This window comes from Crinia signifera, chromosome 4 (assembly GCF_055691185.1).
Source record: "Crinia signifera chromosome 4, ASM5569118v1, whole genome shotgun sequence".
In the NCBI taxonomy this organism is placed as follows: Eukaryota; Metazoa; Chordata; class Amphibia; order Anura; family Myobatrachidae; genus Crinia; species Crinia signifera.
The window spans coordinates 226,932,702-226,950,062 of NC_139220.1; the positions used below are offsets into that span (position 1 = coordinate 226,932,702).

Genomic DNA, 17,361 nt, shown 5'->3' on the forward strand with positions numbered 1-17,361 from the left:
AATATTTCTGCCAACCTCTAAAGCTTAGAGAAATTAGAGCACTACTGTACAGTGAAACATCAGAACAACACTGAATTCTCTTTTGGTATATTATTACATGTGCCCTTCTTTATTTCACCGCTTCATTTTGTTGTTTTTTTATTGCAGAAAAGATGTCTGAAATGGCGAAACAGCTTTTGGACAGTTTTGAAGTGGAAGATGTTAAAAACAGGTATATCAGAATGAATTGCTGCTTACATAGTGTAAATAAATCTAAAGTTGTACAGAGTATAGTTATCAACAGAAAAGCTGCCAAGAGTACTGCGATAGATACCTGTCCACACCTGTGTAGTGTACTGAGTAGATACAAGGCCACACCTGTGTAGTATACTGAGTAGATACAAGGCCACACCTGAGTAGTGTTCTGAGTAGATACATGGCCACACCTGAGTAGTGTACTGAGTAGACACATGGCCACACCTCATTGTGAATACTAGGGTCCTCTGCAGATCAGGCTGCTTTTTTTTAACTTGCCTCTACTCATCAGCAGTGTCTAATACTCCTTTCAGACCACCAAATCAACCTGGGTTATTGCCATAATAACCCGGGCTGATCTGCGGTCTGAAATCGCCACAGCCATGTTTCCCAGGTTGAGGAACCTGGCATTTTAACCTTGGCCATGACCAGGGTTGCTGTGCTGTGTGAACGGGTAACCTGCGTCTAGTGACCCGTGTTCCGTTCACAATATGGAGAAGGCATCGGTTGGAGACAGCTGCCTACTCAATCACGTGGACTAATTACAATTAAGTGAAATTTATCATTATATTCATTTATATTCATTTTGTAAAACTCTATCCAAGCCCAAATATTTTAGGTTGATAGACAAAATACATTGTTTTCGGTAACCTGTGATGTCATGGGGTGTAAGCAATAGCATATGATTGTGGGCATGGCTAAGCGGCCATTCCGGTTTACAGCCCTCACCTGGAACTTTGTCCCCATTCCTGCCTGCACTTCTCCACCCTGCTGGACCCTCCATGGCTCCCAATAGAGACCCTGTAGCACCTAGCACACCCTCGTGTGGCACTGATGACCCTCCCACGACACCTGCCGGAACACCCATGCTGCACACATCATACTACCTCAGCACCAGCTAACACCCCATTTGTACACACCCATTCCCCCCTTCATGTCTGGAGTAACCCTGGTCCCTCTCCTGACAGGTATTCCAAAGTTCAACAGTATCCAATATCTGATATGCTTCTGGTCTGAAGCATTTATAATATTGAAGACTCAACCTGTAGTAATTTACTACTGTACCAGAATTCTTCATTCTCTGCTGACAATATATCGTACTACAATCTATTTATATAGCAGCAATTGGATATTTATTCAGGTATTATTGTTATTATTAATATAGCTAGTAACAAAGTTAAAGACATAATGAATTGGCAGAACGTGAAACATGGGCAATGCAGGCATTTCTGTAAAAAAAAAAATATATTTATTTTGAATAAATAAAACCTGAAATAAATGCTTTCAGAAAGAACTTAGTTAGAAAGTAACATTGTGAAAAAATAAATTTTGAAAAAGTGTATATAGTAATGGACTATAATATTGAATTGTAGAAGGTAATATAAGATGTTGTTGCCCATATGCAATCAGTTCTGTGGCCAAATACAGTATCAAGTAGCCTGACCTTTGCTCAGCTGATGGCTCTTTCCATCTGCTTTTGGCCATCTGGATTTACAAGTAGATCAGATTTTGGTATTACGTGACAGTTGGTCATATGCTCTAATTTGTTAGATTCATTTTATACGAATTGAAATAAAAAACTTGTATCATCCCAACATGTCAGGGTGATTCAATAAAGGGATTTTGACATTTTAACAAACAGCTTGAAGTCTTTAATATTTATAAATGTTCATCATTTCATTTTAGACTTGCTCAAGAAGATCTGGGAAATCTAAATGAGGATGGAGAACTTTGGTTTGCCTACGAAGGCTTGAAAAAAGCAACTAGGTATGAGATCTTGAAAACTCTTCTCCCAAACAATGCCACTTAAGGTCCATACACACTGGGCGACTATACTCAGCGTGTATGGACAGTGTTGATGACAATCATCGCTGCAGGGAAAGCCGCTCAGTGCATACACTCTGAGCGGCTTTCCCCCTGCCCGGCGCCGACGGAGGGGGGAGGACGGCGTTGCATAGCGGAGCGCTATGCAAAGCCGTCCTGAAAGCCGCTCATCTGCTGGTATAACCAGCAGATGAACGGCTTTCCAGGCGATGTTGCGGGAGCGCGCAGCAGCGCTCATCACCGAGTCATACACCCTGGGTGGCTTTGAGCTGAAAGCCACTCAAACCTGCTGTTTTGAGCGACGTTCAGCTCAAAGTCGCCCAGTGTGTATGGGCCTTTAATCGCATGCATGTACAATTGCAAATTAAAATAGCAAAGGGCTGACCTTTGCAATGAGGGGTCTTCCAAGTTTAGGGGACACTGAGAGGAATCCTACTGAATCCATCTTTGGAAACTTTTGTAAATAAGTTGTCTGCAGTGTTTGATTATATTAATTTTCATTCGCCACAACTCAAGCAAAGATTCACCTGCTGTCTATTTGTTACGATTTTTACTCACAGGGTCATACCAAATAGTCTGAAAAATCTTTATTTTTCATCTGGTAAAGATCTATAATATAATTGCCTCTGTAGATTGATATTTGATGATTATGCATTAAAAAATGTTTACTGCCTTATCTTGTAGAATACTGGAAAATCACTACCAGACTCAGAAAGAAGGTTATGAAAAGGAAATTGAATTGTTGAATTTTAAAGTAAATCATTTCAGTGGTGACATAAAAAATATCCAGAAGTCTTTGAAAGACGAGAAAGAAACAAATGATGCCCTCAGGCAAGAGATAATACGGTTGACCTCTGAGAACAAGGTGTGAAGTAACAAAATATGTGGCTTTTTCTTTATTTGGGTGGATGATCATTTATAGTTGTCTTATGAGATTAGAAATGTGGTCTTTACCTACCATCTACATCTGATTTAGCACAAGCAGAGCTGCAGTTGTCTGTTATATTGTAACACCGCCATTTACAAATACTATTATCCTGCTGTATGATCATTGGTCAGTTCAACCAATCAGCAATAGTGTGTAGACAATGCTGATTGGCTGCAGTGACAATCAACGTTGTAAGAAATTGTGTCATTGTTTTGAAATAGCAAATAGTGTGGTCCTCTGTAATGGACAACATTGGAGTTGGAGAGTCTTTTAGGGTCCATACATCTGCGATGGATTGCAGCAATTTGCCAATCTCCTAATGCCTGGCTCGGGGATCTGTGAAATCCAACATGTTGGAAATCCCCATGGTGGTACTGTATAGGATATGTGTTGAGTGGGTTAATGTGCCACATATACACATGGTTGTTTTTTTTATCTCCCAGGTTATAGCATCTCTCAGTGCTCAAATTTCTGATCTTGAGAAACAAAATATGGATCTTCAGGGCTCTCTTTATGAACAGAGCATGAAAATGCCAGGTAAAAATCTGATTTTTGTACACTTACTGTCCAAATGCCATTGTTTGTAATGTCAGTGTAATCACACTGAATAATAAAAAATCCTCACATTGACCTCTACAAAGCTCCCCAAAATGTATTCTTTTTAGTCCTAATGAACACTGAAGTGGTGACATCAAAACCTACTTATTGGGCAGTATTCAATGAGGCTGATTCGCCATGTTTTATGGCGATTTTGTGCTATTTTCGTGCTGTACAGCGATTTTTTTTTTTTACTAAAACGGTGAATCACCCTATTCAATGACCAGATGGCGAATACATTTCAAGGTTTTTTTCGCCATGATTCACCGAGTAGCAATCGCTATCTTTTTATGGTGAAGTGGAAGGTGAACTTTTAAAATAAAGTGTTTTGTTTTTTACATTGGGTGTAAAAAAATCAGGAATTTTATTCTGAGGAGGGGCATGCTATTTTTATTCATGTGCTGTAATAAAAAAAAAAATTTTTTTACACAGAGCAGCCAGCAGGGGGCCAGGAGCCGAGCCGCTCATTAGATATTCATATTTTCACTGCACCCAATCATTACATATGCACGATCGGGTGTAGTGAATACCTGGTCCCCTATATATATATGATATAATATAGTCTATATTATTCTGTGATGTCTAGGATAGCTTTACATGCTTTGGAATTTAGTAACATTAGATTGCCATATGAACCATATGTTAAAGATTCTAATACTGTTTTTTCTTTTGTCATTGTATCAGGATGCTAATATTTTCTTATGCTGCATTATTTGTATATCTGTTTACTGAGGTTATGGTATACGAGATCCACAGTGTCTAGGTCTGCAGTCAAAAGGTCGACAACTATTGGTTGAATTCAAAAGGTTGATATGGTCTAAAGATCAACATGTGTTTTCATGTTCTTTTGGTGTTTATGTTGACATGGGCACCATATGTGTGCTGCGCTAGGCACGCTATTAGACTCTAACTCTATGCCCACGTATATGGTAAAGAATGAACAATTTATTTTTTTACAAAAAAAAACATAAAAACTCATGTTAATCTTTGCAGACCTTTTTCATGTCGACCCTTTGGCCTTTGATCTTTTGACATTTTGACTGTCGACCTAGGCACTGTAGATCTAATGAATGGATACCGTTTGCTGGGTGTGGATTATTAGATATTCTCTAGATCAGGCATGTGAAGTAAGAATAAGCCGGTTAAAAAATAATCATGTTGACATTTTGACCCTGTTGACATTTTGACCATGTCGACATATTGCATGTAGAACTTTTGACCCTGTCGATTTATTGCATGTCAACCTTTTTGGGTAGATCTATGGACTGTATATCTGGACACTGTCGATCTATCAACTGAAACCACTGTTTACTGAGCCCAAACGAAGTAACCACTGCTTTAAGGGGCATCACATATCTGGTTATGTGACACCGGCCCTGTTTATCTGTATTGGTTGTGTCTCAGTGAGATCTATTATTGTAAGATAAGATTCATCTGTATTATTTTAGAAGCTAGACAAGACTGGAAACATGCCCAGACAATTACCGTGTTACTATTGTGACTGATGAACGTCGTCTGCTCTTTGGATGTGTTCCCACTCTGTAATTCTGGGGACATATTTTGCTTGTATGGATTATTTGTGACATGTTGTTCTATGACAACACACTTATTATTTCCCATTACTCTTCTTTACACATGCATTACATAACACGATGATCATTGCAGACAAAGGAGAGAAAATACCTTACCACAAGTATAGCTATCTGGATGAGGAAGAAATCTCACAGAAGTAAGTTATTTACTACTCAATTTAACACACTCCCTCTGTGTTCCACCCTGTGTCCTTCATCCACACATACATACTACATACCTGCCTGCTTACTAATCTCTGCAAAAACAAATACTTGGCTAGCTAGATATATTTCATAAGTGTTGTGTGGGAAAAATACTATCTAACCCAATTCCTGACCAGAGACTGTTTACAGCTCAGTGACCAGACCCATTTTCAGAATGTTGCATGGTATCTTTTTTGACAAATAATTAGACGTTTGTATAGTCTAGTAAAGTAAAACACAATCCCACAAAAAAACCTTGGTTTCAGTCTTCCAGTTATCCAGAAAGTTCCGCAATGCTTAGAGTGAACCTCAGTCTGCTTTGCATGTTTATGCACATTGGGGGAAATTTACTAAGCCGAATATGGCTGAAATAGGTGTATTCAAATACGATTGCTTATACGTATTTTCGGCATTTACTATGCTGAAAATACACCAATTCGTATTCATGGCACATTTATATTCGTATTTAGGAATACAAATGCATATGCCATCGAAAGAATATGAGTAGGAATCACCATTCAGCCAGCGGCCAATCAGGAGCCGGCTGGGATTTCACCGACATGCTAAATGCATCCTTTAGTTACACCTCTGCAAGTTGTCAGACTTGAGTGACTGACTGATATAAAAGAAAGGGAACAACAGTCTTTTTCTGACAGGCAGTGGACAGTGCACTAACAATAGGAACATGTAAGAGCAGAGGCAATTCTGGGGGCCATTAAGGAGTCTAAATGCCAAACACAATTGAACCCTCCCCCCCCCATATTTATTTTATAGTCGTCTTTTATTTTTCCCTCATTTTTTAGACCCCAGAAGAGGCAGACAAGACTGCGTGAGAATGAAGAACTAAATGGCGCAATCCAACACACTCAGGAGAACAATAATCTTTTGAAGGAAGACAATGAAATTGACAGCCAGGTATTGGATAAAATTTGACTGAAAATATAAATTCCTTATGTGATGAGTGCAATGTATACAGTAGATGTCCATACAAGCAATAAATGTTTGCTTTCAATTTGCACATTGGATAGATAGAATATGCAACCAAGCCTTTTTTTTGTATATAATAGATGTCCCTTTGGAACTATAGGATATGCTTATTTTTCTTTATTTCATAATATGCTTGCTTTCAGAGGGAACTTCTGGATGAAGGATAGGGCTGGTGCTATTGCAATTTATGTGCAATTTTTTGAACAGGTCAAAACGTGAACATTTTACTGCACTTCGCACGTTACGATACTGTATGTGCGATTTTTTGAAAACGTGCGGATTTGCCATTTTTTGGGCCAAAAAAATCACACATCTTAAAAAGGCACCCTATTACCTCTTGCCCCATAAGTTCATCCTTTATTCCCCTTTGTATTTTCCCTCCCACCTCACCACACCCACCCTCACCAGATAGATAGATAAATAGACAGATCTATAGTATCTTTCTGTCTATCTCTCTCTGTCAGGTAGATGCTGTGATGGATAAGTCCAGCTGCCCCTCAGGGGGCTACATTCAGCAATTTAGGGTTACCAAAATTATATCTTATCTTCCCCCCTCCCCAACCTAAAATTTTGTGGCAGCTCTGGTTAGCTCTAAAACAAATCTCTGACTTCCCACTACCCATAAACCACCCTCAGCATCCCCACTTAACCAAGTAATAGATTGGGAGGCTCAGTGGGACACAAATCATTTATTCGAAGCTGGGGCCAATGGAGTACAAAAATTAGCAATGGTTCTAAGAGAAATAAAGGCAAAGGAAACCAAGGAACCACAGGTGAAGGCTTAGTGGACCTCTGGCAGACCTTGGGCCCTGTAATATGCTGTATGACCCCTACAATACCCAACTTATCGTGCAGCTTGCAAACATTATAGTTCCACCCAATACTACATTTCCCAAAAGTAAAAAATATCTAGTCTGTCTAATATGTTGCTGTTCTTACAGTTACAGAATGGCAGCACTGTTAATGGGCACAAAACATACACCACACATTATTAACGAGTGTGTCATCAACAACAGATATTTGCCAGTAAATTGTACAATTGCATTACCACTAAACTGCAAGGGTAGATAGACAATATTATGACTAGTGGCTTGCTGGACTGATAAAGCAGAGTCTAATTCATTTATTGAGCTATTGTGTTCACTGCTTGTCACACCGCAGTAGCACACGTACTGTATAACCATTGGCAAATTTGACTCATTAATTTGCCAAGGTTTGGAAAAGGAGTATCCTGTAGATGATCAAAGGTGAGTTCATGCTCAAGCTCACAGACTTTACTACAAGTAGTTTTTACCTTCTGAATCTAAACTAATGCCACAATTAATCCTTGCCAGTTTTCAAATGCTGCCCTATTGAGCAACACGATAAAACCCACGCCTCTTGGTGGCTACTCATTTTTTGGGCAATACCAAAAACAGCTGCATGATAAATGTGGTGGTATATATAATTGTAAAGCGGAATTGATCAGGATAGCATGTTTTGGCTTTTTCGGTTCTAAAGTCTGGTGTTCACATAAGTAAATTGCCAGTATGCAAAACCACAGAGAAAATGCCTAAATTCCTGTGGTTTTGCAATAAAAAGTGGCTGTTCTGGAAATTGTGTCACCGTAGCCCCAACACACACAGGCACTTTATAATGCCAGTAATTTGAGCATTTTATAGCAGTGCCAGAATGATACAATCACATTATCATGAGCCGGACCACCCCCCCTCTGACGGAACCACACGACCCTGAACATTGGCCTTTTTATACACTGGATACTTTATGGAGTACAGTTGTGCTGACCTGGCTGCCCCTTCCACAACTCTGCGACAGAGACAGGCTGATTGAGGCCAGAGCTGACATCACACAGCCTCCCTTGAAACGTCTGGGCACGTCTGCGTTTTTTCCGACAATCATAGAAAACGGTCGGTAACCACCCCCAAACTGTGGCTTCCTGTCAGTCAAGGGATTGCGGAAAATAATAATTGCTGTTTTATGTCGCTGTTTTGCCTCGTGCATAAGCGATAAGATCCATATGCCTACGCAGTTGTTCGATAATCAATTGCCTTGGAATTCGCACCACAGAGATCACATCTGAATAACCCCTTCAGTTTGGTTAGGTATATTGGTTCAATAATTAATTATTAGCATTAAGGGAAATCATGCACCTGTGAAACACTAGCATACTGTAACATTTGACAATTGTTTATATACAGATAGAACTTTATTTTGTTCACTAGGACTTTGAGGAACAAGTAGATAAAAAGGACAGAATTATCAAGAAACTGCAAGATCAGATCAAAGCTCTGACAAAAACCATGGATACAGGTATATATATTGTAGAAAGCCCAAAAGTGCATGAAGTGACATGCATGAAAACATTATATTACATACCACTATACAATTGTATGTAACTAATTTATAATCCCACAGAGAACCAATCCAATATCTCAAGTGTTTTTAAGGATTATTTGGGAATGCTGGAGTTCACACCTGAAGATGAATCAAAACTCATCGGCAACCTGATTCTAGGTATATAACATCATTGCTACGTATAATGTGAAAGTGAAAATATATTACGAAATGTAATTTGTGAAGGGAATGAATACCACAGAGTTGAGTGGTAAATAAAAAGACGTTATGATGGGAATCTGCTGGAGAATGAACTGATAATAAAACTGAAGTACCTTGTTCAATCTAGACAGTCGCAGTGGCAATCACAGGAGTTCTAGAGGGAATTTCCAAATGCCATCTACAATCTCCCATTCTGCAGAACATTGCAGCAAGTACAGGAGTCTGGGGGAGCGGTAGAAGAACCTAGGCACGACCCTGAACATTGGTCTTTTTATACACTGGATACCGTATGGAGTACAGTGTTAATATTTAAATCCGATAAATAACATAAGTGGTCATGAAAAGGTTAAATGCACAAACATAATATTGTAAGTGTATATGAACATCATTTTTTGCCAAAACGATATCTTCTGTTCCCAATCCTACAAAGTACACATGTAGATTGTTTAAATGACAGCAACCACTCATGGTGTAAATACTGTATGTGCGATGGTATTTCCTGTGGCATGTGACCCTTTATTTTCCATTATGACAGATCTGAAACCACGAGGTGTAGTAGTGAACATGATCCCAGGCCTGCCCGCTCACATCCTCTTCATGTGTGTTAGATACACAGATTACATTAATGAAGCAGACAGAATCAAATCTCTAATGAACGCTTCTATTAATGGCATTAAACAAGTGATAAAGGTGAGTGGCTCGGAGTATTTGCCCATTTTGTGTGATTTAATCCTGTAAAGGAGGGTAATCTGCATTGCTCACATATGCTCAGGGCCGGTGCAAGGCACCGGAGCGCCCCAGGCGTACGCTTACACATCCATTCACATGCGGACACACAGAGGAAAAATTATTCAATGGTTACTCACCGTCAAATCATTTTTCCTCCCTTCGTGGATAAATTTAAGTCTATACTCCCTTTTATCCTGGACGGAGATGGCCGAAGTGGGGGTGGGCACTGACCTCATGTGACGTCAGCCACCCGCCCCGAGGAGGCATGGGGTACAGCCAGCATTTCCATGGATGCGCCCAATGTTTTTGACTGCTGGGCAGCCCCTGCATCTGCCCCATGTGAACCCCCCAGCGAGTGTGTATATTCGCACATACACAAACCCCAAACATCGGGCGGGGTAGCGAATTCAGACCTGAGCGACTGGACTAAATTCCCTAAAGCATATTTTTGCAGTGATTAGTTTCTACAGTATATCTGATGTCCACTGCAGATGGCATCAGAGGACAGATTGTACAAGGGGACAGGGATATTTTCAGGTCCCACTCCAGGTGCAAACGCAGGATTTTCAGAAGGGGGTTTCCAGAGGGACGGAGCAAAGAACGTAGATGGACACTTAGGTGACCCAGTATATGCCGGGTCAGTTAAAGTATTATAGATAGACCAAATGTATATAAATAATAATAAAATATATATATATATATATATATATATATATATATACACATATATATATATATACATACATATAAATATATATATATATATATACATACATACATACAGGGGCGTCAACAGCAGTGTAGACCCCTAGGCATAGCAATGTATTGGGGCACCTACCGATCCTCCAGCGGTAGGGGTGGGGGAAGCTTTGATGTCCCGCAGGTGGTAGGGGGTATTATATCAACCGCTCAGCATGTAGGGCCTGGATCAGTAATTTCCACTAATTACCCCTTTACTGCACAGATGGTGAGAGATGAGGTGGGAGAAGGGGGCATTGGGCTGTATGAAGGGGTCCTGATACATAACTTCCAGGGTGATAGAGGATGTTTAGTATGCAGAGGAGGGGTGTATAGTGGAGTGGGCTTATTATTCATAATTTTCTGTTGGGAGGACAGCTTGCTTGACTGCAGATATCTCCAGTTCCCAGAATTAGATTTATTAGATTTTAATGGAATTAAAACCTAGAGAATCCCACCTACCAAATGGTATTGGGGACTAGGGGATCAGAGTTCAGGAGGTAGAGCAATCTGCCAACGAGTATATACAACTACATACCAGGTGTGTGGAGCTGGAGCAGTAACCAGCTGCTGGAAGGCTGATATCTCTGGTTATGGGAACAGAAGAGACAAGCTACTAGTGTCCATCAAAGGGGGAGAGTCCCAGCTTTTGGAATATACCCTCAGACAAACTATAAGTCAGACAGAACCTGAAATATCTGACTGGGAAGAGTAATTAACAGGCTTGGATGGGGACCACTGCTTTGAAGTCAGATATCTCCGGTTTCCAAGGGCCGATTTTTAAAATTCTTGTACCCATGGAAAGAGGGGACCCTCAGCTTTCAGGCTAGGGCCCTTAGACTCCTGGAGGGGTTTCTGGGTACTGTGCTTCATTGTGCAGTGCATGATCACAGCTGTATATACATACAAAATGCTTCATTCCATTTCTTATGCAGATACAGATGTAGTCGCACACGGAATATTGGCATGCCGCATATTAATTTACATTTTAATCAGCAGTATAACATGCACATCTTATTCACATAACAATGCAGATGGATAGGCAGCGGCAGGTATTGTCACCTCTTACAGGAAATGCAGCAGAGAAAACACTCTGTTTAGGATATTCTCTTCATATTCAGTTAATTATTCTTGATTTTTAAACAACTTTTATGTTTGACCCCAGTTTAATCAAATAAGACTGTATAGTAAATTGAATATTAAATATCAAGTGCCAACGTCATTTTCTAAACAGGCCATTTTTATTATTATTATTATTATTATAATTGTTATGATTATAATTATTATTATAAATGTCTTTTTTGTGTCACTAAGGAACATGCAGATGACTTTGAAATGTTGTCATTCTGGCTCTCCAATGTTCACCATACCCTCAACTGTTTAAAACAGTACAGTGGAGAAGAGGTATGTGTTTCCTTACATCCCTGTTATGCAAATCTCTGTGTATGAGGAACGATGTGGTTAAGAAAATATAAACTTGTTTCACTGTACAGCTCAGTGGTCCCATCTCAGCCAAACTAACTGTTACTTTATATACACCTGTCTGTGTCACAGGGGACTCCAGCTTTACCGTCTTTTTTTATATATAGAAACTTTCTAAGCTGTGTTTGATATAATATATTTAAGACATTACAGCTCTTAATATAACACTTTTTCCTTGCAACTTTTTAATTTATTCATTTTTTGCTGCATTTATATGTTCCCCTGCTTCATGGCAGCAATTAACGTTTTTAAACAGTTTTTGGGAACTCTCCCAAATAGCTACAGATTTACAGGACAGAGAATGAAAGGGTCAGTCAGGTTACACAGTGTAAAAGGGGTATAATTAGGTTCATGGTGACAGCTTTGTGTGATAAACTCACCATCGAATGCTGTACCAGGACCATGTGAGATATGTCTGTGATGTGAATGGAAAAATGGCTGCATCTTTGGCCTAAAATGCATTGCTAAACTAGCCACAGAGAGCTAAGTGGGACAAACTACAGTACTTCTGAGATCGATATGTGTTGACCAATGGAGGGAGTTGACTATGCAAATCACAGAAACAAATGAACACAACAGAAGCCTATGCTGAAAGGCATGACAGTCATTATTGCCATTTCCAGAGTACTTCAAATCTATAACTAAAATAACAGATTACAATATATTTGATCCTAAAGCCCCATACACACTATATTATAGGCAATATCACTCTTATTGGCCCTTCTGAGCAATATTGTCTATAATATTGCTCAGTGTGTACACTCAATATTGATAACGATGCACGCTCCTATGGGTCATTAATGACACCCCACTTCTGTGCTGAATGCCCAATGTTGACCGTGCTTCTCCCCACTAATTATCTCCTTAATAATTTGTAGCTCCGCTTATGACTCTTGTACTTGTACTTATTCTGGGCCCCATAACTGCACAAGACATTGCACAATCACACATACTGTATTCTCCACTGAGGAGAGCTAGCCAGTTACATTGGCCCTTATTCTGATCGGTGCGGATATTCCCGCATTCTTACGGAGCGGTCCGCACGCCACGGTGTTCTGCCGCGTGCGGCCATCGTCCGTAGAAACGCCCACGTGTCCTCCGCATTCGGACGGACTCACTCTTTAAGAACAGGGCGTGTTTACGGACGACATACAAACCATGCGTGTGCGGGAGAAACACTCCGATTCTGCACGGTATTACAGAGTATTACAGAGTATGCTCGGGAATACCGCATCCGAACGGGAGCCAAGCGGTGCTACCGCCCGTAAGCGGAGTATTTACGCCAAACAACCCACTATTATGTCAATTCTGCAATACATCACATGACCCACTTATTCAATTACCTATCCTCATAAAAAAATGCTTATTTGGAATTGGAATCAATTAGATTCCAATATATCCTTACAAGCATGCCTAACACATGCATTGCACACATTAACCCTTACAGCAATTGAAGTGCAATGGTTTGTATTAGACCCTGTGTAAAATATTATAAACAATCTACACATATACTGTGTAATGTGCAAAGAAAACCAACAACTTTGAACTTGCATAAATTATTTATTACGAGGAACAATTAACAATTAAATATCAAAAAAAAAAAAAAAAACAATTAAATAAGTAAATCGCGCAGGTCCTGCAGATCCGCGAGTAATAATCTTAAATGGTGTTCTGCCCGCAGGAGGGCCCCACGAACCCCCTCATCTGCCGGTGTTGTGTCATCTGTGGGCATGTCAAAGGGGCAAAAATTAGTCATGATATTCATGCATACATTTCACATACTGCTACATAAATTGCAGAAATGCTAGGTGACATGTGTATATATATATATATCTATATATATATATATATATATATATATATATATATATATATATATATATGTAGAGAGATAGAGACACACATAGATAAATAGATATGACACACACATATATACATACATGCAAACTTATTTACTACATACTGTGTTTTTTTCCCTCTACCCTTTACTCTGCAGAAGACATAAGTCATAGTGTTTCTTCTCATTTACAACCCACCCATGACTAACCAATGACAAGCATGTCATGGCCTCCGTCAATAAGAACTTGTCACAATCTCCTCAGTCTAAGTTCAGTGATGGTTCGTGGCATGGGAGTTATGCAAATGTCAGGAATGCACAGTACACATCCTCAAAATCATAATTCAGTCTAAACCAACCTACAATTCTGTGAGGCCAAAAAAACAATCTGAACTACAGGGGGTGTTTAGGTAGAGGAGGCTCCTGGGACACTGGCAACTTGTGACTCCATTCCAAGGTAGGCCGGGCCATACTCCATTTATAGCATACATCCTATAGTTTATAAATACCATTCACCAAAAATATAGATTCCACTATTTGATGGGTCATAATCAACGCTTGCAGCAGGTGAATTTAATCCACAAATGATCCACTCATCCCTTTACTCCAGGATCCTGTTTAACTGCAACGGTTATGTGGCAGTCAAAATGGAGCTCCAAGCCATCCCACAAACCTGTGTAATTCAGAGGTGTCCTGGATGAAAGGGATGCCTTGGACACCCCATCTAACCCGTACCTGTATCTGTAGCTACCCACTTTGGGGTCTGTATTAATAGTATTGTACCAAAATTTTTAATCACCAGTGCTACATAACAAATACCAGTCCAACTACTTCATGAATGATGCATTATGTAAACATACCGATCTGATGGGACTCCGGGGCCTCACACGCCTCCTCCCCCTCCGATTCGGACACCTCTGGGGCAACCGTGGCCTCCTCAGCCACCTCCTCCGCCAGCTCCTCCGCCACCATCACCTCCTCCACCTCCTCCGCCACAACCACCTCCTCCACCACCACCACCTCCTCCACCACCTCCTCCACCACCAACACCTCCTCCTCCGCCACCAACACCTCCTCCACCTCCTCCTCTGCCACCAACTCCTCTTCCACCTCCTCCACCACCACCTCCTCAGGCACCTCCTCCTCCTCCTCCACCTCCTCCACCATCTCCTCCACCTCCTCCACCATCTCCTCCACCATTTCCTCCTCCTCCTCCACTTGCTCCTCCTCCACCCTCGCCGCCACCTCCTCATCACGCTCTTGCGCCTGCTCCTCCGCCAGGGCTGCCTCGGCCTGCTCCCGTGCCTGTCGTGCTCGGGCTCGTGCTGTGTGGTAGAAAACAAAATCATGGTCAATGTCGGGTCATTGGGGCACATGTAGTAATCCATAACAAGACATACATGGAAGGGTGATAATGTTGGCAAACGATGCTTGAAACTAGCTCCTTACTGTTAATGGACTCCAAAATGTGACATTTAAGTTATTATGTGATTGTTAGTAATTTGTTCAATCATTACAACCCAGGCATTTATCAATGTTGAACACATATTAGATCTGGCACATTGTATGCATCTGAATCATGAATGCTATGTCATTACATATAAAAGCCACATGACTGCATGTTAACCAGGAAGAAGCACACATAACAGTCTATGGACTTGTAAACCCATGGACACCCACTTATCATGAGACACATTTTATTGTTTATAGATGGTATGATGTAAGTGCGAAATTTCATAGCTAAAATACTCACACTCAGCTATCTCGCCCCTAATTTGCTGGAGAAGCTGGGGCTGGCGCCTGCGGAGGTCCGACCACCGCCTCTCGAGCTGGCCGATGCTCCTCCGCACCCGGGTGCGGGCGTAAATCCGGCGCCCTGCCGCAGCATATGCCCGCCGCTTCTGGCCATTTGTGATGAAGGGCCCCGCACGGCCCAGCCTTGTCTCCATGGCGGAGACCAGAGCCCTGAGCTCCGCAGGCGAAAATGGCTCTGCCCTGCGTGTCTCCGCCATGTTAACAATGGCATCAATCAACCAATCAGGTGGTGTCATTGGTTTATCACAGTTATTTGTGTTAATAACTTTATTGTTCATCTTTACATGAACAGCGTCTCTGCGCCAACACAAATGGTGACAAATTCGCATGCCTTAAAAACAGTAGTGCTGATGTATGGGAATGAGCAAATCTGATATATATAAAACACAGTGTGTATGCACTTAGCAAATCCAATAAGGCCTCGCTCCGCCAAGCAACGCGTGCTATAGCTTAGCAACGCATAGCTGTACTTAGCATTACTTACTCTATGCATCTATGTGTATGCGTACATTTATGTTTAAAAGACACATACACATACTTGCAGGTATCCTGAGTCCAGCATTATACACCAGCGCTGCCTGCCTGCCTGCCTGCCTGCCTGGCTGCCTGCCTGCCTGCTCCTTGAAATGTTTAAACATGTTAATAAATTGAAATATCATATATATATATATATATATATATATATATCTGCAAACAAATCATACATCAACACAGGAAAAAATCCCCAACACATTAGAGAATAAATCAATGTACTCACCAGTCATCAGGGATAGTATCAACTACAATAATGAAGATATAACAAACACATAAGATCCCTTGTACAAGGTATAATAATGAGCACCTATATTGTACTTCCCCCAAAACTAAGCACATATGATAAATATCTACTATTTCTTTGCCATTAGGAGGGCAGGCTGGCTAATTGTCGTTTTGTAACACTGACAACTACCACACTGTACTTATTTGAAGGGGTGATTTTTACAACAATTGGTGTGTTCTGGTCCACTAGATAAAATGTACCTGAAGTATCTTTGCGCCACAGAGTCCCGCAGCTGGTATCCCCTCCGGCATTCAGGGGCGCGGGATGGGCGCATGGGCGGATCTTGCGGCTCAGATGGTACCTCCCACTCATCAAAGGGTATCTCACGCCGCACAGCAATGTTGTGGAAAAATATACACAGGCCCACGATCCTCGACACCATTTGAGGCGCATACTGTAAGTCACCACCAGTGCGGTGGAGCACTCTAAATCGACCCTTTAAAAGGCCAATTGAGCGCTCCACCACTTGCCTGGTGGCAACATGCGCCCGATTGAATGCCTCCTGTGGGCCCGGTGCTGGGTAGCTGTACGGCGTAAGTAGCCAGGGCGTACATGGGTAACCGGAGTCACCCAGAACCCACGCATCACGGCCTTCCAGCTCTTGTAGTCTTTGCCATATCCCGGTTTGTCGGATGACATGAGAGTCATGGGCACTTCCGGGAAACTTCGAGTTGAAGGCGAGAATCTCCATGGATGGGCCACATACCACCATCACGTTCAGTGAGTGGAACAATTTGCGGTTCCTATATATCTTCTCACTTCGAGATGGAGGCACAAATGGTACATGGGTGCCATCCACAGCCCCTATCACATTAGGGAAGCCAGCAATTTGATGGAAGGCCTGCTGGCTTCTGCGCAGGGTCTCGGTGGCAAATGTCATGGCCATGAAGTGCCCCTTGCGCCTGAACATGGCCGACGTCACACGCCTCAGGATTCGGCAGAAGGCCGGCTGAGATATTCCAGCAAGTACTGCCACTACTTGTTGGAATGATCCTGAGGCGCAGAAATGCAACACCGCCAGCAGCTGTGTGTGAGGCGG

At 41.5% G+C, this 17,361-nt stretch overlaps 1 protein-coding gene across 1 annotated transcript in view; it reads left to right on the forward strand.

The window, feature by feature from the left end:
* The window catches only part of MYO5C (myosin VC), a 126,373-nt gene that overhangs the window by 91,692 nt on the left and 17,320 nt on the right, over nt 1-17,361 (forward strand). The window contains exons 27-36 of the mRNA XM_083183896.1: nt 148-211; nt 1,921-2,001; nt 2,743-2,923; nt 3,430-3,523; nt 5,249-5,312; nt 6,162-6,273; nt 8,568-8,655; nt 8,761-8,859; nt 9,437-9,591; nt 11,683-11,772. Coding sequence (XP_083040022.1) covers nt 148-211; nt 1,921-2,001; nt 2,743-2,923; nt 3,430-3,523; nt 5,249-5,312; nt 6,162-6,273; nt 8,568-8,655; nt 8,761-8,859; nt 9,437-9,591; nt 11,683-11,772 — 1,028 coding nt within the window. The remainder of the gene's footprint in view (nt 1-147; nt 212-1,920; nt 2,002-2,742; nt 2,924-3,429; nt 3,524-5,248; nt 5,313-6,161; nt 6,274-8,567; nt 8,656-8,760; nt 8,860-9,436; nt 9,592-11,682; nt 11,773-17,361) is intronic.